Source organism: Mauremys mutica, chromosome 8 (assembly GCF_020497125.1).
Source record: "Mauremys mutica isolate MM-2020 ecotype Southern chromosome 8, ASM2049712v1, whole genome shotgun sequence".
In the NCBI taxonomy this organism is placed as follows: domain Eukaryota; kingdom Metazoa; phylum Chordata; order Testudines; family Geoemydidae; genus Mauremys; species Mauremys mutica.
This window is the reverse complement of record NC_059079.1, coordinates 17,355,567-17,378,694: the sequence shown is the minus strand read 5'-3', so window position 1 is coordinate 17,378,694 and position 23,128 is coordinate 17,355,567. Positions and strand designations below refer to the sequence as shown.

Here is a 23,128-nt window from a genome sequence, read left to right as displayed (position 1 = left end):
CCAGAAAAATATCATGATGGTGGATGTCACAGTGCCCTTCCGCGACGCCCGAGCTCGAAAGGTAGAGAAATATGCTCCTCTGGCTGAAACCTTGAGAGCGTCAGAGCCCTGGGTACCTGGGACCCCTGTAACAAGCAAGTGTTGAGAGAATGCAGAATCGGTCAGCGCTATGCTCAGCTGATGTGGCAACTCATGGTGTTGGACAGGGGTGAAAGTAACTTAAAGGACTTACTGATACTCTGGAGTCCTGAGCAGGAGGAGGAGCCACAACCAGAAGAGGCTGTGGCCTCAACAGGAAGAGGCAGGGCCTTTAAATCCCCAGGCCCTTTAAATTGCCGACAGAGCCGCAGGGGCTCCTGGCTGCCGCTGCTACCCCGGGCTCAGGTGGAGATTTAAAGGGTCTGGGGCTCTGCTGTGGTAACGGTGGCCTTTAAATCACCACCAGAGCCCCGCTGACGCTAACCCAGGGCTCCTGCAGCGGGGCTCAAGCAGTGATTTAAAGGGCCCGGGTCTCCGACCAGGTCTCTCTCTTGCTGGTATGCCGTACCGGACCGTACCAGCTTACTGTCACCTCTGGTGTCGGATGCCATCAGGTGGTCGAGGGACATCTCCATAGAACACATCACCGGACATCGGCAATACCAGGAGGGATGAGCTGGAGTGCCGATGAGAAGCGCAGGGGGGAAAGTAACTGAAAGACTTTCCTCATGGATTGTAAGTGGACAACCTACCCTATATTCTCAGTTACTGAGGGACAACCCTCACTCATTGCTATATTTGCTTTCCACAACCAACTCTTTGTATAACTTTTCATGAGTGATATACCTGAATACTTGGATGCTAATATCTAAATTGTATTCTTAAATTTATTCACCTAAATTTGGGTTATTGCTGATTATGCACTATAAGTATCTTATGACTTTAAAAACGAACCTTGTAGTTGTGGATAATCTAAGCACTATGTCCAGATGTACAGACACTCTTTTCTTAACCTTTGAACTAACCTCGTTATCTCGAGACTGATTCTTGCCTGCATATTTATACCTGCCTCTGGAAATTTCCACCACATGTGTCTGACAAAGTGGGTATTCACCCATGAAAGCTTATGCTCCAATACATCTGTTAGTCTATAAGGTGCCACAGGACCTTGTAACTCTTTGCAGTCTGCTTTGGACTTACAAAATTACTCAAGATAGTTACCATCTGCAAATTTTGCCACCTCACTGTTTACCCCCTTTTCCAGATCATTTATAAATATGTTGAACAGCACTGATCCCAGGGTCACCCAATGAAATGAATAGGCAGCAGATTTAAAACAAACAAAAAAGTAATTCTTCACAGTCAACTGGTGGAATTCTTTGCGAGGGGAGTTGTGAAGGTCAAAACTATAACAGGGTTCCAATAAGAACTAGTTAAGTTTATTGAGGCTAGGTCCATCAATGGCTATTAGCCAAGATGGGCAGGGATCCAACACCATGTTCTGTATGCCCCTCGCCTCTATTTGCCAGAAGCTGGGAATGGGCAACAGGGGATGGATCACTTCATGATTGTCTGTTCTGCCCATTCCCTCTGAAACACTTGGCATTGGCCACTGTTGGAAGACACGATATTGGTCCTACTCAGTATGGCCATTCTGTTCTTATATAGAACCCAGATATATCTGCCCCCCTCCTCCCCAACTGTAACCCACTAGACCCCACTACCCTCCCAGATCTGAGATAGAACCCAGGAGTCCTGACCAGGTCTCTCTCTCTCTCTGCAGAGTTAGTAACAAAGAAAGAATATACATTAAAAATTTAAACCCAACTGGTGTCCCTTAAGTTACTTACCACAAGATGTCAGAACATGTTATTAGTAGAGCTGAGTGGGTTTAATATTTATTTTTCTTTTATAAAGGAATTAGATACAGGGCTTCTGTCAGCTAATTGCTAAGTTGTCTGCCAAAAAACTAGAGTTTTCAAGTGCATAAGTAGCCCCTGGAATCATGGTTAAAATTGTCACCCCCCCACCAAAATTTGAAATGGCGTCCCTGGGCTGAAGGCACAGCTGCCCTCAGGGAAGATAGTGGCCCACCTATGCTATGAGCAGGAAGAGACACTCACTCCTTTTGAGCACAATACGAGAGACCTTTCTCAAAATTGCCACCATATGAGGGCAACTATGGCTTCAGTTCCATTGACAACAGTGGGAGATGGCAGTCAGGGCCATCTGTGCAGAGGCCTTTACCTCCTGGCACCTGTTGGACTATGAGCATTACGTTTCCTGCAGGAACCATGTTGACAGGGTCTCTTCCACGGATGCTGCCCCGGAACGTCCCTAAGATGGAGGAGGAAGCTGGTAATTAGGTGCTGAGTCGGCATTAACTTACCCACTGAACTCCTGCAGGATTGAGGGAGATAATCTTGTAGGCATGGACCCGCCTTAGACAGTTCCCTTCCAATCCATGAAGCCTGTGAGGCCAACAGGGCTTCCACAGAATCGGCGGAGAATGATTCCATGTGGAAAACACTCTTCTCATACAAACCCTGCCTGTATCCAGCTGGCATTTGTTTTCTATGTCTGCAGGAGGTTAAGGTCCATGAGCTATTTATAGTCCTTGTTATACCACTGTGTCCTTTAATGTTTTTAACTCTGTGGTACAAGACTCAGTCTGAAAATTCTGATTCTTCATTTTCCAGGAGGAAGAAGAGTCATGTGATGTCAAGAACTCTGCTTTTTTAATAAACTTGATCTCATCAGCATTTTGTATGAGAAAACTTAGTAACAGGAATACACGTGAAGTTTGGCATACAGATTTTTCAGTTTGTAATATTCATATTACTATTACTAATGCTCAGGAGAATCCAGGAAATATATACTGCATTGCACAAACATAATTTAAAAGCAGTTGAATGGATTTAGCTCAAACCTTCCAGAAAAATCCACTTTTGGGCTAAGACTGGAGAATTCTAGCTCACTTTTTTTCCTTGAGGAAATTCTGACTAACTCCGCATAATGGTTTAGAATAGCTGTCCCCACTCACCCTGGGCTAGACCAGTTACCCTTAGTACCAGGCCACTTGATTTAGCCAAGTACCATGACTTCACCTCTGTATTTGCAGCATCACAGGGATTCCCTCTAGTAAGCATATAGAGGAGTTTTTGGCACTAATAGAAATACTGAGGTACAAAGTCTTTTTCTAAGACCAAATGGGCAAATTTGCAAGGGTACTGCTCTATCTATAGCATCCACCAACAGCAAACACTCATAAGGTACCTGAGAGGCTTTGGGTGGTTACATATATGCAGCTAGCATGGAATTGTTATCGACCCACTTTTGCCTAGAGCGTTTTCCTTGTCCCATTCATACATCCAAAGCAACTGACCTAAATTGCCATATTGAGAACAAGCCCAAGTGACAAATTGTCTCTGTGGGGGAGGGATAATGACAGAGGGGAACATTTCAATTTTTGCTTTGTAATACTGCAAGGTGAACTGGAAAGAAACAATTGGAATCACCTCACGGCTATTTGTATGGAATCTCAAATAAAGCAACAGCAATGAAGCTAGCTGTGAACCAAGTTCTGGATATGTTTATAATAATTCTGGAGTCCCTTTAGACGACTAGATCACACTTCCAATAGACTAGGCTCTTTAAAAGAGAACAGCTTTTAATGAGTAGCATTTTATTGAAACTGGCACCAGTTTCATCAAAAAGAACTCAAGACAGAAAGAGGCCAGCCATAAACTGCAGGGTCACTTGGGCACAAAGACTGTAAAAAACAAATCAGGCGGAGAGATGACACTGAATTGTTTTTCCCCACTAGTCTCAGCAATGTAACTTCATTTCTAGTTTTTTATTTTGTGGTCCAAGTTGCAACCCTCCCTTTAAGATCAGAGACCAAGGGATGAAACTGAAGGATTGAACTCAACAGTAACACATATAGACCTGTGGCATAGGGAATAATATTCTCCCAAACTGAGATACAAGCTTCTGCTGTATCAGCGGAATGCCTTGTAGCTGGGTGACAAAGCTGAGCACACATGTATAACAACTGTTGATCAGCTGTTAGTACAATTAAGCCTGTGGGCATAGATGGGCACATGCCACATACACAGCAGCTTAAAGTGGTTACGTTTCTGGGGTCAGCTTTTCTTGTGGATGGACAGGCTTTGTTTTTGTTCTTTAAGGTTTTTAAAAAAAAAACCCTGATACTGATTTCTCTGTTGAACTGTACCTGCTTCGTCAGTGATCATAGTGTGTCAGATACTGCCCCCCACTTGGAGAGATTATGCAGAGGGTGGGACACAGTGTTGCCTACGGAAAGTCACCAGACAAACTCTGAAAAGTCTGTGGATGTAGCTGTTTAAGCACTCAAAAGGAGTAAAAAAGGTAACTAAACTAAATTTCCAGAGAATTCAACAGAGAATTACACACACACACACACACACACACACACACACACACACGCGCAAGTATAATCACAAAATCATTCACAGGCAGCGCAATAGTGTTGTTAAAATCAATTTCATGTTCTTCTTACTACATTCTGCTGGACACCAAGTCAATATCACTACGTCTCAATTGAGCATCTCCTCGGAAGGAACCGCATTCCAGGGCTTCTTGGGCTGGGATCGCTATAATCTGCTGGCGAGGAAAAGAAGTTTCTGGAGGCTAATTAAATACTTCACTAAAGCCAGGCGCACTTTGGAGAGAGCAGCACATTAGCCAGAGCTTGTTTTTAGCCAAATGTGTTCTTTCGCGCTGCTATGTACCGTAGTAGGTAGCACACCCTGTGACGCATGGAAAGATGACTAATGAAGTAGGCAGGGCTGGGGAGGCAGGCTAGCCAGTGAGGCGAGCTGCATGGATGGAAGGTGGGGTGGGATGAGACAGGGCCATGTGTCCCAATGGGGTGGGGGGGCACTGTGCCTCCAGGGAGGAAGCCCTCACTACAGGATCAAAAGGAGAAGCTAGTTTGATTTTGCTCCCCTTTACTCCTTCCCCTGGCTTGGCCTGGGGTTAGCTGCCCAGCTGTTTGCAGAAATCAAACCCTGGAAGCTGGCGGAAGGGGTCCGGCTAGTGGATTTTTGTTTGTAAATCTACTTTCTTGGCTCCCGGAAGTGTCAAGCTCAGGTTAGGCGAATGCCCTCTTCCCTCTGGCTCTGGGGCCTCCCTTTCACTGACCTGTAGGCTCAAATCCAGGCTGGCAAGGCTCAGCTGAAATTAACCAACCCCAGCCGACCTGGGTGCCCCGTCTCTTCCCACCTTCTATCCATCCGGCTCTCCTCGCTGGCTAACCTGTCCCGCCCCGCCCTGCCCGCTTCATTAGCCATCTTTCCCTGCATCGTAGGATGTGCAGAGAGAGTAGTAAGAAAAGCATGGATTTTATTAACACGACTGAGCTGCTTATGAATGATTTTGTGATTATACATACTGGTGACTTCTTTCTCTGAATATCACTGTAATTGGCAGTAGAAGTTGCTAGATTTGTCACTGGTCACTTTGACACTTATTTTCTCACTAGGGAAACCAAAAAGTTGCTAAATCTAGTGACAAAGTAGCTAAGTTGGCAACCGTGAGAGGCAGTTGTTCAAATTTCAAATGAAGTGCAAACTTCATCGTGTTAGTTGCAGCACTGGCATTTCTTTACAATTTTCATAAGTGCTAATTTTCATAGATTCTAAGGCCAGAAGAGACCACTGTGATCATCTAGTCTGACTTCCTGTAGCGCACAGGCCATGAATAAAATGGACTCATAGTTCTTTACCATAGTCCTATTCCAAAATTGTGTAAAGTGATGGGGGTCTCTGTATTGTGGACATCTGTCCCTTAGGACCTGGACTGAGACCACCGACTCATTCCACATAAGACACTGAACAGCCATTGGAGGATTACTTTCAGTTGTTACCAACCTGAGCAAGATTTGAAACAGCAAGCTTCCATATTTCATTAACCATCTCCTGAGTCAAACAGTTGCATCTCTTTGGCCTGGTCTACACTGGGGGGAGGGGGGACGAACTAAGGTACGCAACTTCAGCTACGCGAATAGTACGTATTTTCTGCAATTGCTTTGGAAGAAATTATACTCTTTGCTGGGCTTTTAGATTCAAGGCAATTGTACTTCTTTAAATGACTGTGGCACAGTCTTATTTGTTTCAAGTTTTTTTCTATTCTTTCCACCTAGTACAGGTATGCAGACCCCTGCATCTCTGCAAAACCGCCTTTGAGATATTACTTATAATCAGGGCCAGTGCACGGATGTTTCGCGCCCTAGGCAAAACTTCCACCTTGCGCCCACCCCCCGCAGCAGCTGCCCCCCTCCGCCCTGAGGTGCCCCCCCTGCGGCAGCTCCCCATCCTCCGCCCTGAGGCACCCCCCACCGCCCCAGCTCACCCCTGCCCCATCTCCTCCCCGAGCACGCCGTGGCTGCTTCACTTCTCCTGCCTCCCAGGCTTGTGGCGCCAATCAGCTTAGGCGCCGCAAGCCTGGGAGGCGGGAGAAGTGAAGCAGCCACAGCGTGCTCAGGGAGGCGGCGGAGCGGGGGTGAGCTGGGGCGGGGAGTTCCCCTGCGTGCCGCCCTCCCCCCTTACTTGCTGCAGGCGGCCCTCCCCGCGCTCCCCTGCCCCAGCTCCCTCCGCCTAAATGCCGGTGATGACCGGGGTGGCCGAAGATCTGGCCGCTGCGATCGCTGCCGAAGAAAATGCCGCCCCCCCAAATCCTAGTGCCCTAGGCAACCGCCTAGGTCGCCTAAATGGTTGCACCGGCCCTGCTTATAATATATACTGTAAAACTAAGGCAAAGGTCAATAGTGTCCAACATACAGTAAATTATAATTCAGAATGAACCAGAAATAAGTCAGTCTTATTATGAACTAAGGTCTCACTCCTGCAAGCCATTCATATTTGCAAGTACCTGCACCAGTATGGAGCTGTGTTAAAATCATTGGCTACGATGGGAGTTGCTGACTGCTTAGTTTTTTTGAATAACTATGGAGGTACCTAAATATGGATTTTGGAGCCGAGCTTTAGATACCTGTTTCTGATTAACTTGGCCTCCCCCTTTATTAAGTTTACAAAACACCCACCAACCAAAAAAAAAAAAATCCCCAATCGGACCAAAAGCCTGGTCTGACACCATGAATTTGGATTCCTGTTCCCGAGGGAAGAAAAACGGAAAGCTGTGGCGGAACACGTATATTCTTGACGGCAATTTTCATAGTAAACAGGGACTCTTATTAAGGATTTTGCCACAGACTATATTAGGTAATGGAGGTGCATCACCTCATCAGACCAGAGGAAAGGGGAGATTGTCACTTGACGTTGTTAACTGTTGCTAAGCTGAATATATTCATGACACAGTCCTTGGCTGGTTCCTAAGAGGCTAAATGGTATCCGAGGGTGTTAAAGGTGACTACTTGGGGGAAGTGCTGACTAGATCTCAGATTGGTTGGCTCTGCCTCCCCTATCAGCTTTCTAAGCTGGCTGTTGTTGGGTTCTCTCACTTTCATAGCCAGAAACCAAGGGAATCTCCTCTCAGTTTTCATCCACTTCAGAGTTTCACAACAGTTTTTAAAAGGAATTCCCGATGCTTGTGTAATACCACACCTCTGCATGGATCATCCACAGCCAGAATTGAACCTGGAACCTCAGGATGTTACAGCATGAGCTTCTACAACCCTGAGCTATGGGATCCCAGTCTGTTAACTGAGGCAGTAGCAGGTTCATCAACCTCTGTATATGGCTACGCCACCCCTAGATGGGACAGAGCACCATACTGTATTAGTGTAGGTTACATGAGCATATGAGTCACAGGTGGAAAAGCAATTCAAGCCATTCCCATCCAAAGAGCAACCATTTTTGGCTTAATGGCTTCAAGAGTATAATAAACAATGTAGTCATTAGTAGCTGAAATAATAAGATTTCAGACATCTTATCACTACACTACATTTTGATGAGTTACATTCAGGGTGTATCTTTCTTCTTCGAAAAACAAATCTATTACAATTTTAAACAATTTTTAAAAAAAAGCACTGATCAGTAATACCGGTCCGTTTCACTTTAACAGCCTCTCATGCTTATTATTAGCATTGTATAGAGGGGTTATTGTTTCACCAAATGTGGCAAATAAAGATCAATTTATATAAATTCGTTCTTTACAAAAGAAAATTATCAGGCGGGGCATGGAGGGTGCGGGGAGGGACACCAAACAGCAATACATGTAATTGCACTTTCTGAGGACCTGTCTACGTGACATGGCAAAGCACGCCAGAAGGATGCCATTTGTAAAGATCAACTACCCTGTTGCACTCTAACTGCCCCATGTAAACCCTTCTGGTGCGCTCTGTTTGAAACAGGAACGTATTAACACAAACTGGGTATCTTTTTTGGGGGGGGGGGAGGCTACATAGGGCAGCTAGGGTGTAACATGTTAGCAAGCTTTACAAATCAAACCTGTCTAGTGTGCTTTGCTGGAACCATGTAGACAAGCCCTGAGACACCACATGTAAAAGAAATTATGTATAATCAAGAAATGGTACTTGCACTATCATGAGATAGAAAACAAGGCCATTATCACCATTGTTCTCTTCACAGCTTTTTGATTTAGGAAGAGAAAGAAAAATTACATATGCTAAACCAAAAGGCTATGCTAAGTGAGGACTATACCCAAATTCCAATAGTGCCATGTGACAAAGAGGCAATGCGTCAGTATACACAGTGTAAACATGGGTGATTCTGGTTTATTAATAACAACATCTAGCCTTTTATCAGTTTAAATAATACTTTTAGATAGAGTTAACGTTGCTTTTAGTGACCAATTTGATAAAAAGGACTGGATGATTTTGTTTGACTCATTCAGCACAGTCGGCCGTTTTAGATTTTGTTTGACTCATTCAGCACAGCCGGCCGTTTCAGCACTGCACGCAGTGAGCATCAGGTCCCAGCCTTTTTTATGTGATGACTGTGGGGCCGGTGCGGCCAGTTCTTTCATGGAGCTGTGAAAGCTGCAGTGCAATACCAATGAGAGGAGCCAACATGACCTGCCAAAAGGAGAAAGACGGATCAAAACCCATGACCAACGGCATGTTACCGCTTGAGCCTTTAGCGCTCAATCTCTTCTAACAGATTGTTGAGTGTTAGATCTGAGTCCCTAAAACACAGTTCTGAACCCTCATTCACAACGGATTGGAGTACTATTATTTCAACATCGTGAAACGTAGCTGCTATACAACCAAGACGAACGGTGAATTCTACCCCAGATAGGAAGACAGATGTAGTAATTCTATGGAACTTTACAAAGTGAACAAATATTGTTACTTTGGTGACTTCTATACTTCTCAGTTCTATGCTGTTCTGAAATCATGATTTTCCCATATTCCACAAATGGCAAACAATACTCACTCAACCACAGTACCCCATCCCCAATATAACCACATTATTTCCTTTTTTCTGGCTTAACAGGTTGTATAAAAGAGTTTAGAGACATTGATGGGAGATGTTAAAAAGGTGCACAAGAGAGATTACCACCATTTTTTTTAATGGAATCTTGGAGAAGGTACATTAAATCTAGTACAGAACATGACAACAGATTCTGTTATCTCAGGGCTGCATAGTCTTCCATGCCCCATGGATTTTGGGGGATTTGTTTTAAAACATGTAATTCCCAAATGTTTTTCTGATCCTTGGGGATTCAATTCTCCAATCAAAAGTATCGTTCAGCTTTGAAGCAGTGTCTTCCCCAGCTTGTAACCAAATACTCAACCATGCTGCATACCACATAGATAAGTGGACAAAATAAAATGCAATTGTGGAGAAAACTGTGATGAATGCTGAATAATAAACTACTTGCTCCATATGGAGTAGAGAGATTTAAGGAACTGTAACACCTGCTTCTGAAATAGTTGTCACCTCATAGTCAGAGGGGATGGGACAAATTGTATAGTGGGGGAGCTGAGAACCATTGAACCAAACTGTAAATGCTATATATGATGGATTCCACTTTGAGCCAGGGGGTGCGGTAGCACCCCCAGCACCTCTAGTTCCAGCACCTATGCTCATAGTGGCTCTCTCAGCCATGCCCCCCTCAAAGAAGGGAGCTTTTAAGAAAAGGCAGAACAGAGTGGTACCAAAAGTCTGGATACAACAGTTACCTGTGGATCTTCATATATTTTTGGAGCATCTTTCTCATAGCTATCAATGTATAGTCGCACAGTCGCTCCAGCGCTGCCGGTACCGCTTAGTCTGAAGATGATGCGAGAACCATCAGTGAAGATGAGCCTTAAACCCTAACAAGTGCAAATGAGAACAACAAAATTAATACACACTCGTTTATATGCCTCTTCAAATACCTGGTGTACCTTCCAACAAACCTGTCATGTCATTTCACCTGTCATTCTTCATCAGAGGGCAACAGAACTTGCAAATAGCACCCTGTTTGTTCCTCTTACTCCTGGCTGACTATATGTCCCTCCTGAGCCACTCTTGAGCATTTCCTAGATTATGACAGTTTTTTAATCCAAAGTATCATGAAGACCCTAGTCCTATTACTGGCTTGGGAGCAAGAGACCAACTCTGATTCTCTGCATATCAGCCTGTCATGCTACCACTGCACATCCGTGCAAACTCCATTTAAAGAAAATTATTCAAACATTTAACATGCAAAGTAACAATTCTCGGTGCTTCTGTCCATTATTCCTTTCCAGTTAATATGCCCCTCTCCCCACTATGCTGCAAACCAGACCCATCTACAGAACAATTTTATTTAAATAACTTGCATAGTACTAAGTAACTCATCTTGTATATATTAAATAGCTCCTTGACTTTCAAATGCTGGAATTCAGTCCTTAGCTACCGCTGCTCTCTGACAGCGGCTGCAGTGCTGCCTGAGTTCTGCAGGATGGCAACAAAGCCTTGCAACAGAGTAACAGGATATTTGCCTTTTGGAATCACTAACCTAGAACTAAAGATTAGGGGCCTGAGCCATGCTTCACCTGGTTTGTGCCACTCTTTCTGTGCAAAGCAGCCCTAAACCCAGCAAATCCAACTCCTGAAGGATCTCCCCTGCACAGAAAAATCCTTAGGTAGTGCAAAGTCATCATCATAGCTCTCACAGGATCTTCCATCGAGCTGGCGGAATGGGCAGAGGCCAGAACAGGCCACCCCTGCACCATGGTGATCCCTGGGTGCCCTAACAGTGTTGTTGGGACCACTGTCAGCTGGGTCAGGTTAGAACAGCCTTCCAGGCCTCTCCTCCTTCAGTCCCTCCTTGGCAGCACCAACCAGAGGCCAGGATCTGGCCTATAGTTATAAAACACACGTATCTGGGGGTGGCGGGTGGTCTTTAATAGTGGGATAAAGCTTTTGGCACAAAGCTAAGGATAACCTTGCTGAAAATTCAACTGAAAATATCTAGTCCAAGTTATTGACAAAGTAGTTTCCAGTCTCACCTGGTTTCTGGAGATGCTTCCATCCACAGGATCGCTGTATTCAAAGTTATCGGCTTTCTCGACAGTGTAAACTTTATCACCAGCTGACAGCTGCTTTCCCACAAAAGAACGGTCAAACATCACAGTTTCTAGATCCTTCATCATTTTGTTAGCTCCATCTGCGTCCACCTCCTCATAGTCATATCTAGAACCAGCCACGGTAAAATGAAAAGGTAGGGAGGCTTTATATTGGTGACAAACAATGTTTTGGGAGCCACCACTTTAAAAATATTTCATTTGATTTAAAAGTTGGGTTTAGCCCCTTATAAATGGTCTCTTCAGTTCCAGGCACCCGAGAGTCTTACAGTTGGTTAAGCAAATCCCACAAACAGTAACAAAGAAATACATTGGAGTGGGTGAATTTAGCAGTTATAGAAGTAAGACACGGAACAGCACTGGCTTGTGGTATATCGTTTATTGCTATTTCAGTACTGCCAGAGTCCCCACACTAAGAACAAGATGTGCTAGGAGCTGCACACCCCGTTCAGCTCTATCACTGAAGAGCTTACAAATTAATTTGCCATTTGTGCTATCAATACAGATGCTAGTCTTTTATCCTGCATAAAAATCAATACCCAAAAGAAGGTGTTGAAACAACATACAGGCTTCAATTTAAACTGGGCAGAAAGCAGAATTAAGACTAATAGTCTAGCATTTTAAATTTACCCCGAGATGCTTTAATATTCATGGCATGTAAAACTGACCTGCTGAGACATCAGCAACGCCCTAAAATAACAAAGATGAGTTAAGGACAGAGAACCAATCCCAGTTGTGGAGGTCAAGGTTCTCCCAGTGTAAGTGACACACTTCACATGGTTTTGGAGAAGTTTTCAGTATTTAGCAGTCAGGGCACTTGCCCCTTCTTAGCATTCTCTCCCTTCTGTCCCAGGGCTGGGGACTGAGCACATTCTGCTCCCCGCAAAGGGTCCTGCTTCATCATGGTGAGCCATCACCTGGCTCGTCCCTCACCTCGTGAAGAAGTTCCGCCCATATTTCTGCCAGTGATCTTTCAGGATGTCCTCCACGCTCTGTTTACGGACAGCTATTATAGACAGCCACGCCAGGACAGCCCACAGCCCGTCCTTTTCACGGATATGATCAGAGCCTGCAACGTGCAAAAGCAGAAACAAACCAAACAATTTCCTTCACTTGAGAGTTCGCGGTAAAGCTCTCGTCCATCAAGCTGCCAACCACACAGACTTAAACCAACACACATGATGAATTTTAAGAACTACATTTACAGGGCTCATCTGTTTTTAACTATTGTTTTAATACATGAAGACAAATTAATTCCCCACCCATTTTGGGAAAGTTCTATGGCATATGTTATATAGGAGTTCAGACTAGATGATCACATTGGTCCCTTCTACCTTTGGGATCTATGAACTAGACATTTAGGGACAGATTTTTAAAAAAGGTATTTAGGTGCCTAGTGGGATTTTTAGGTGCCTAGTGCACCTAAATACCTAAAAAAAAAATCCCACGAGGTGCCTGAATACCTTTAAAACTCTGGCCGGTAGCTCCTTAAGCTGGCTGGTTTACCACTGAGGGTTTATACTGAATTGTACTGCTAGGGTATTGTACTGGGGTATTATTCTGATGATATTTTACAGTTAAAACGAGAACGTAGAGCAGGGGCGGGCAAACTTTTTGGCCTGAGGGCCGCATCAGGTTTCCAAAATAGTATGGAGGGCCAGTTAGCGGAGGCTATGCTTCCTCAAACAGCCAGGCATGGCCCGGCCTCGCCCCGCCCCCTATCTGACCCCTCCTGCTTCTCGCCCCCTGCCAGCCCCCTGGGACTCCAGCCCCATCCAACGTTCCCTGTCCCCTGCCAGCCCCCAGAACCCCCACCTCTGACTGCCCCCTGCCAGCGCATCCAACCCTCCACTCATTCCTGACTGCGCCCCCGGGACCCCTGCCCCATCCAACCACCCCTTCTCCCTGACCGCCCCTGGAACCCCTACCTGCCCCCCACTGCCCATCCAACCCTCCCCCTCCTTCCTCACCACCCCTCTGGGATCCCTGCCCCCATCCAACCCACCTGTTCCCCGCCCTCTGACTGCCCCGACCCCTGTCCACACACACCCTGACCACCCCCCAAACTCCACTGCCTTCTATCCAACCCACCCTGCTCCCTGCCCCTTTGCCACGCTGCCTGGAGCGCCAGTGGCTGGCGGTGCTACGGCCGCGCCGCCCAGAGCACTAGGACAGGCAGCCGTGCTGCCTGGCTGGAGCCAGTCACGCAACTGCACAGCACGGAGCACCAGGTCAGGCCGGGCTCTGCAGCTGCGCTGCCCCAGGAGCTCGCGGCCCCGCCACCCAGAGCATTGCGGCAGTGATGGAGTGATCTGTGGCTGCGGGGCAGGGGGAACAGCACGGAAGGGGCCGAAGTGGTAGCCTCCCAGGCCAGGAGCTCAGGGGCCAGGCAGGACGGTCCCACAGGCCAGATGTGGCCCGCGGGCCGTAGTTTGCCCACCTCTGGCCTAGAGCATATAGACAAGTACCCTTTCCCAGCAGGTGTGCATATCCAAATAAAGGTCCTATATAATGTATCTGCTCATCCCTGGAATAAAGCGCTCAAGTAAGAAGTCTGAAATTCTGTCATTTTGCATTACACCGAATTTTTTAGGTTGTGTTTAGATTCTGATTGATTTCAGAAGGTACAAGTTTGTTTCCATTTTGTTGGACTATATGATTGCCATAGGTAATGTCCCCTCAGCAGTTATACGTGACCCACAGGCTCCCTCAAGCTCCATACTACCCAACTAACTTACAATACAGAGGATTTCATTCCTCTTTAATTCTCTGAAGTGAATTACGTGCTAGATTGGCAACCCTGGACACGCATCCTCTTTTTATCCACAAAGCAGATACAACACAGGCAGTGTTAGTACAACACATGCGATCCTGCCTTCTGCATCAACCTTGCCAGCATGTCGATCTGTAGGGAGGAGAAGCTTCATGGCTATGGAGTCATAAAATCATAAACTTTTCACTCTCTCGCCCGCTCTCAAAAGGTGCCCATTATAGCGTGGCGCGCACTTTCCTGGGTTGGATGGAAACTACCAAGCCATTTCACATGGGGCATCTGATGGCAACGATTTTAGGACACTATTCATCTGGGACCACCTGAAAATCACTCATCTGGAGCCATCCCACAGCCTAGCAGCCATCCAGTGCTTTTCCTTTCTAGGTACAGTCATTTACTTCAATTCTGGTACTCGCTCATACACTACCCACACACTAGGGCATTTGCATATAAAAAGGTACCCAGTGCAATGACTCAAACAGTTTTACTTATGATAATCACCAAGATTTCTTTGCTCCGTTTATAGAGAGGCCCTGATTTTTCCAAAACTGTCCTCCTCCCTCTCATCCAGAGGAATAGCACTTGCCCTCCAAAAACATTATCATCAGTGAAGACCGGCCCAGAACTGCAGCAAACATCCTTCAACCAGAGGTTCATCCATGATGCAGCTTGTCCAAGAAGTCACAGCCAGACAGCTGTGATGCGTTCACACCAGAGGCTGATGGCACTTCAGTCAGGCAGCTGCCACTACAAGTCCCAACCATGTGCTGCTTCATGTTAAGCAGATGATTAAGTCCATCTTTATTCAGCGAAACCTCTAAGCACATGGTTAAGCAGGGCTGCCCAGAGGATTCAGGGGGCCTGGAGTCTTCAGCAGTGGGAGGCCCCCGCTTCGGTGGTAATTCGGCGGCAGGGGAGTCCTTCTGCTCCGGGACCCACTGCTGAAGTGCCCTGAAGACCCCCACCGGGGACCCCCCGCCGCCGAATTACCGCCAAAGACCCAGCACTTCGGCGGCGGGTCCTGCTTCGGCGATAATTCGGCGGCAGCATGTCCTTCCGCAAGACCCGGAGCGGAAGACGCTCTGGGGGCCCAGGCCCCGCAAGAGTTTTCCGGGGCCCCTGGAGCGAGTGAAGGACCCCGCTCCAGGGGCCCTGAAAAACTCTTGTGGGGGCCCCTGCGGGGCCCGGGGCAAATTGCCCCACTTGCCCCCCCTCTGGGCGGCCTTGTGGTTAAGTGCTTTGCTGAATCAGGGCCAGAGAGAGCAAGAGATCTTTTATGTGAATCAGATGCTGATTTTCTGCATACCAATAAGACCCTGAAGACCAGCGTTGCTAGAGCAAGGAGGAGGACTCAGATGTTATGTGATGGATGCAGAAGAACCTATGTAGTTAGCCCTGAAACGTCTCTTGGAATACCACACACTTTGTAGCACGTTATCTTATGCAAAGGGAGTTCTATACATTTTAATTTCCCTATGCAAACTGCAGTATTAAGTCACGTGCCCACCCCCAATAGATTTACTAAGATATTCATTTTGTATCTCAATTCACCTTGCTTCAACAGTTCAAAGGCAAGTGTTAATTTAACCTTTATAAATCAAACCTTGTTTTTAGAACAGGAAAACCAGGGTCCCATTAAGCTCAGAGATTTAATAGCAACCTGAAACCTCCCCTAATAAAACCGCATTCACCAAACTATATTTCTTCCCAGAAATGAAAACATTTAGAAGGTTTTCCTGGCCACCAAGAGTTGAAAAAATACATTTAGCACTGCATTTAATCCCCATAGACCCAATGACCGGCTAGTGAAGGGGCCCTTAAACTTCCTGAATAGACCTTCCTGAAAGGAAAACTAGCTTTTCCCTGACTCAACTTACCAGGGAACTTTTACAGTTGAGTATATTTTCCATCAGTAATTTTTGTGAACAAATTTTGTTTTTATGATTTTGGAAACATTAACTCCTATACGTGAAAGATAAATCCCTCTGCTCCAGAAAGAGCTAAACTGTGTTTAAATGCGAGGAATATCATCATCATTAATGAGATTAGGAACAAAAACTTACCAGTACCAAAACTTTCCTCTCCACACAGAGACAGTTTGTTTGCATCCATTAAGTTTCCAAAGAACTTCCAGCCAGTTGGAGTTTCAAACAAAGCGATCTTTGTAGCTTTGGCCACCCTTCAAAGGCAAGAAAGGTAAGTTATATCACAGCTGGATTGTTAGCACACCCTTGTGAAATGCTGCAACAGTAACGTTAGTTGTTATCAAGCACCTCATTTAACATAACAGTGAAGGCAAATCAGTCTGATTTTTTTAAAATAATAATTCTTTGTATATTCGTCCCTTGCTTTATTCTTGTGTTACCTTGGGGAGGGGGAGGGAGGGGACTGATTGGGAAGTGCAAAAGAAGAAGAAGAAAAAAAAATACCTAGCTCCTATGTAGAACTTTTCATCAGCAGATCTCAAAACACTTTACAAAGGAGGTCAGTATCATTATCTCCGTTTTACAGATGGGGAAACTGAGGCACGGGGAATTGAAATGATTTGCCACTCAGCAGACCTGGAAACAGAACCTAGTTCCCTCAAGTCCCAGTCCAGCGCTGCCTCCCCCTACTGAATAGGTTTCAGCTGATCATGAGTGCAAACTGCTGTTCTGGTGGCATAGGTACTGGAACTAGGGGTGCTGCTGCTCCCTGGCTTGAAGTGGTTTCCATTATATACAGGGTTTACAGCAGGGGTTTTCAAACTGGGGGTTGGGACCCCTCAGGGGGTCACGAGGTTATTACGTTGGGGGTCGTGAACTGTCAGCCTCCTCCCCCAAGCCCTACTTTGCATCCAGCATTTATAATAGTGTTAAATATATAAAAGAGTGTTTTTAATTTATACGGGGGGTTGCACTCAGGCTTGCTCTGTGAAAGAGGTCACCAGTATAAAAGTTTGAGAACCACTGGTTTATAGTTTGGTTCAATGGCTCTCAGCACCCCCACTACACAAACTGTTCCAGCCCCCATCCGGTGGTTAGTGTCTTCAGTCCCTCTTGGCCTCAATGGGTGTTGATGGCACTTAGCATCTCTCAGGACCAGGGTCTAAGCTGAAGAAAACCCAACCGCAAGTTCTCAATAGCTTTTGAAACAGTATCTTATGAAAATGGCTTTTAAACTTTATTCCCACTAAAGATATTGTTTCAGGCATGTTTTAATACAGTCACTGCCGGAGAAGAGCACAATTCACCCACCCCGGAAGGTTTAAAACTGACATGAACAATTGTCAACCCTCATACCCCAAGTCCTACCTATCAATTGCTCCACTGGTAGGCATGCTTCGCGCGAAGCCACGAACGCCGGTGTGCTGAAAGTAAGGAATACTGAAAATATTGGCAGCGATGACAGCAACAGAGTCTGAAGGGTTAACGAAGAACCCGTGCTTCCCTAGAATCATGTTCCGATCCTAACGAAGATGACAAAGGAGGACAATTCAGTTCTAGCTACAACTGTGCGCACAAAGGTATCAGAGTAAACATTCTTTTACAGGCACACCATATAAAACCATACAGCACCACAGAGTTACTTTCTACTGGATTAAAGTTAGCGTGGAGTTTTGAATCATTTAAGCAGCATTGTATCATTAATCTCTTGTTTTTGCATAAACTTCAAAGCTTGTTAAGTATAATGCGAACTTTTTAACCAACTACTATCATAGTGACAAACTAGAGCAAGCGATTTTTGTTCATACATAACTATAGAATGGGAGGGAAATCCCTCATTTCCTATCAATTGTACTGTGTGAGCATCTGACTGGGCACCAGTGCAGCGCTGCTGTAACCCATTTGGTCCTATTCTGCTCCCACTGAAATCAAAGGCAAAAATCCCAATCACCCACAGGAGCATCATTATTAAATGTCTAGTCTTGGCATCTTTGCATAACATGTGGATGAGCTACCATTTGCCAAGTATCGCTAGACTGCAACAACCTATTCAGCTTTGACATCCATGGGAATTCTATCTGTTTAGGCCCAGGATAAATCCAGTGCAGACTGTGCATCAATGAATCCATCAATCATTATTCCAACTGAAGCACTTCCTTTTAAGGCTTGTGCCCTAGTGTTTGTAGTTAAGAACAACTAGACAGTGCGGTGGGGATGGGAGGTTCTGTAGAACAGCCACATGCTCATTTACCCCATCTCCATCAAAGGCAGCTCCAAAGTCATACTCTCCAGTCTTCATAGACTGGACCAAGTCAGCAGCATAGGTTAAGTTTGGGTCTGGGTGGTGACCACCGAAGTCCTCTAGAGGTGTACAGTTCACAGCAGAATTTGCAGGAGCTCCAAGCTCCTCACACAGGATCTTCTTTACATAGGGGCCCATAACTAACGGAGCAAAAAAGGGAAACAATGAAACATTTTATTTTTGAAATTAAACTTCAACCAGCTGCACATTTTGTTCGAACTACGATTCAGCCAGAGGCTGCTCGTCTACTATGAGAAGATCGTTCCGTTTTAATACACTGGGAGCATGTGGGTTTTTGGAATGTAGAGCACTGTGACCCTGACACTTAAACACAAGTTGTCCCAAAGTGTTCAGTGAAACTACTCATGTGCTTAATGTTAAGTAAGAGCTTAAATGTTTTGCTGGATTGGGGCTACAGTGACAAGATCAAGCACCAGAGGGGTAGCCATGTTAGTCTGGATCTGTAAAAGCAGCAAAGAGTCCTGTGGCACCTTATAGACTAACAGACATATTGGAGCATGAGCTTTCGTGAGTGAATACCCACTTCATCGGATGCATGTATTCACCCACGAAAGCTCATGCTCCAATATGTCTGTTAGTCAATAAGGTGCCACAGGACTCTTTGCTGCTTTTAAAGATCAAGCACGTAGTGACTCAATGTGTTATTGATACTACGGTAGCTCCTGGATGTCCAAGTCCTGGACCAGGACCTCACAGTGCTACATGCTGTACAAAAACACAACAAAAAGATGTTTCCTGTTCCCCAAAAGCTCACAATCCATATCTGTCACTGAGATGGCCCGTGGAACAGGAGAGAAAATGGGAAGGCTGGCCCTGAACATCTCACAATATAGCATGATATTCTGTGTTTCACACACCAATAAACAAAGCAATTTAAAAAAAAAAGTTATTCTGAAATTCCATGCTTAGCATGACTGTGGTATGAAGAAGACGGAAACAGGGTGCTGAGAATGCCCCACAGAATAAGCTTTACTGTAGGAACATCATGGGCAGGTTATCGACAAAGTCTCTAGGCACACAAGCCTTGTAAAGCAAATATTTCTCTCTATACTACATAGTTACAGCCTAAGGCTTCAATCCTGCAATCAGATCAAGATGGACAGACACATTGTGGAGCCCAATTGACTTCAATGGGGACTTTACCTGGATTTAAAATTCCTCCTGCACGAATCTGGTTGCAGGATTGGGCTACACCCTTGTTTCGCTCTCAAGAAAATAAAACCTTATGTTTTAATGAGAGAGACACACCTGAGCAGTGCAGCATTTCCACTGGCCGCTACAAAGTTCCCCCTCACTCATTTCTTGAGATCATGATATTTTTATTATGTTAAATACTCAAATCAGAGATAAAAGTTAGAAAAAGTAAACTTGAAAGATTCAACATGTCTGACGTCCCTAACTTAAAATTTTTTCAGTGCAGTTCGGAAGTAAACTTGCTATTGGGGGACGTATTCTATTTACCGTAAGATTACTAGCAAGATTCTTTTGAAGTCTGTCCGTGTCTAATACCATTGATACTCTCTTTACAGCAGCAGCTGTCAGCTGTCAATTCACCAGCAACTGAAATTGGTCCAGCAACTATGTAGCTGATTCAGCAGTTTTGACAGGCCTGAGGACCCCAGTTAGCTTTTGCTGCTTTCTACACACTGTATTAAAACAGCAGAAAGTTAAAATTTGTTCTCTATATTATGGGCCAAATTTTGCCATTAGACCATAGTGACTCTATTGACATTGGGGAGGCAGCATGAGTGAGAAGGGGCCAAATTCAGTAGTGATGTAAGTGATGGCGTAAATTTCACCTCAGCAAGCAAGGGCAAGTTCTGCATAGGTGGAGCAAAGCCCCTTCTTTATCTTTCATCTCATCATACTCTCCTCTTGGTCGTTTCCCCTGCTGCCACTTGCCCGTCCTTCTCCTCAGTGTAGAACTTGCCTCCTTCCTTACAGAGAGGTGTAATTTACACAGATGTTTCCATCTCCCCGGAATTTGGCTCAGGAGAAAAACCAACAACCTCTCTCCCAAATACAGCTCTAGACTGCTAGGAGGCACGACAAATGCGGTACCCCGTGTTCTATGCAATACGTTTTTGTCCCAGGGTTCTGAGGTTATCAGTAAGGCACAGCATTGACCAACTGGATGTTCAATTCTTTGTCTCCAACTCTTCCATCCAGTATGCCAAATGAGAGGGAGGAAGGCAAAAACACAAGCTCATTAAATAAGACCCCCCCCATGACATACCTACAATAATATGTATGTATTACACAGGTTCTCATACTGACTTCATCACTGTGGTATCTGAGCGCCTTCCAGTGGGGTATTAAGCAATGTGACTAACATCTGTCACGTGTGGTTCATTCTCATCCTCTCCCCAGAGGGAGACTTGTTTGTGTAGTGTAGGGTTTTGTTTTTAAATGCACATGTTGCTCTATGTTTATGTTAGAGAAGGCAACAAGTGAGTCTTCCACTTGGTGCGGTAAGTGGCTCGGTTTATAAGACCCCTCTAAAGCTACCTACTCCCCTTTTGCCACCATTACAAATAAAATACTGAAAATTAGCATGTGGGAGGTTGGGGCAGGGAGAAGGAAAGTCCATTACATTCAGGATCCTAAGTCACTCAGGCGCTTTTGAAAATTTTTCCCAAAAGCTCTGCTGGAACAAATGAGGATTCATGGTGACTACAGACGGTGCAATGCACTTCTCAAACAGAGGAAAATAAAAGATAGCCAAAAAAAAAAAAAGAGTGAGCTAGTTCTTAAATGAGTTTCTCCCTCCAAGAAATAGCTAAAAAAAAATGAGGAGACAGTAATTATTTCATACCTCCGTGCATAGCATCTATGCGAATCTTTAGGTGGTTTTGTCCTGAAAGTAGTTCTTTTAGCGCACTGAAATCAAAGATGTTCCTCAACATGTTCGCATAAGCTTCCACTGAGTCCACAATTTCAACTGCAGAGCCAAAAAACAACAACAACCCAATACACTGAGAGACTAGCAATGACTAGACTGATCAGATAGACTAAAATCCTATTCAAAATGGTAACTTTGCTACTTATGACAACGATGACATTCCTTAGCACAAAGGCCTGCCATTCAAAATAAGAAGGTCTTTGAATATCCCATAGTATCAATTCCTAATAATGGCAATGGAGAAAATCATCTGAGGTAACAGCTCACTTTACAGTTCTACTTTCTAGAAGATTTTCAATATTACTACATACTGCCATTCCCTATTGGCTTCCAGCCTAATCAACACAGCCAGAAACCTGAAGGTAAAAGTAGCTCCCAGTACAACTTAATCTCTCTGTTCTTCATTCCAGAGGGTTAAATTCGGCTCTCAGTTACAATGAGAGTGGAACTTTCAAAAGCATTTACCAGAGTTGGACTACAACTTCCACTAAAAGTCAGTGGGAATCAGACACCTAACTCTCATTTGTACCTTTGAAAAAGGTTGCACCTGTGTAACTGAGAACGGAATTTGGTCCATATAAAGGCAATGGGGTGGAAAATGTACTAATGCAAAGTCCCAGTGTGCTAACACTGGGGGTTGAAGGAACTAAGAATTTTACCAGGTTCCTTGTTATAAAAATATTCAAATTGTTTCTATTTTTTAACATAGACACACAGTGTGAAATATGTGCAATTAAATCTGAAAAAAAACAACATTTCATTGCAAGTTTGCAAAAATTGTCTAATTTTACACAAAACCTGTAACATAACAGATTTTTAAGTGCAAATGCAGAGATAAAAATCAATTCAAAATTTTAAAAAACACCTGAAAACATTTTAGAATTTTTTTGTGGGGAGAAAGAAACGTAAGTGCAAAATTGCCTAAGTTTTGCTAACATATTTTCAAAGGGTATCATTATACTGTAGCACAAATGGAACGATAACATTTGTATTAGTATTAGTAGGGCCCAACAGTCTCACTTAAATTAAAGTGAACATATTTTGTTATGAACCACATGCAATATATGAAAAGAGTGCCTGTTGGAGGACAAAGAAGTGATTCAATATGGTTCTATAAATACCTATACAGGGAGAAGATATCAGATACTAGAGAATGCTTTAAGCTAGCATACAAAGCCACAAGAAGACTGAAGAATAGAAGTCAGAAAAGTTCAAACTGGAAATAAGGGTTTCCATAGGTATGTTAGCAACAAGAAGGTCAGGAAATGTGTGGGACCCTTACTGAATGGGGGAGGCAACCTAGTGACTGAGGATCTGGAAAATGCTGAAGTACTCAATGCTTTTTTTTGCCTCGGTCTTCACAGACCAGGGCAGCTCCCAGACTGCTGCACTGGGCAGCACAGCATGGGGAGTAGGTGACCAGCCCTCAGTGGTGAAAGAACAGATTAAGGACTATTTAGAAAAGCTGGACATGCACAAGTCCATGAATCCGGATCTAATGAATCTGATGGTGCTCAGGGAGTTGGCTGGTGTGATTGCAGAGCCATCTGCCATTATCTCTGAAAACTCGTGGTGATTGGGGGAGGTCCCGGACGATTGGAAAAAGGCAAATATACTGCACATCTTTAAAAGGGGGAAGAAGGAGAATCTGGAGAACTACAAACTGGTCAGCCTCACCTCAGTCCCCAGAAAAATCATGGAGCAG

The 23,128-nt window shown here is 44.8% G+C and overlaps 1 protein-coding gene across 2 annotated transcripts in view; it reads right to left on the bottom strand.

Annotated features, from left to right (window-relative positions):
- Positions 1-8,692: 8,692 nt before the first annotated feature.
- The window catches only part of PGM1 (phosphoglucomutase 1), a 37,594-nt gene continuing 23,158 nt past the window's right edge, over positions 8,693-23,128 (bottom strand). For both annotated transcript variants that reach the window (XM_045027077.1, XM_045027076.1), the window contains exons 4-11: positions 21,337-21,462; positions 18,450-18,640; positions 17,567-17,721; positions 16,337-16,452; positions 12,434-12,569; positions 11,426-11,609; positions 10,130-10,264; positions 8,693-9,019 (exon numbers count right to left, since the gene is read on the bottom strand). In XM_045027077.1, coding sequence (XP_044883012.1) covers positions 8,930-9,019; positions 10,130-10,264; positions 11,426-11,609; positions 12,434-12,569; positions 16,337-16,452; positions 17,567-17,721; positions 18,450-18,640; positions 21,337-21,462 — 1,133 coding nt within the window. In that variant the 3' untranslated portion in view covers positions 8,693-8,929. The remainder of the gene's footprint in view (positions 9,020-10,129; positions 10,265-11,425; positions 11,610-12,433; positions 12,570-16,336; positions 16,453-17,566; positions 17,722-18,449; positions 18,641-21,336; positions 21,463-23,128) is intronic.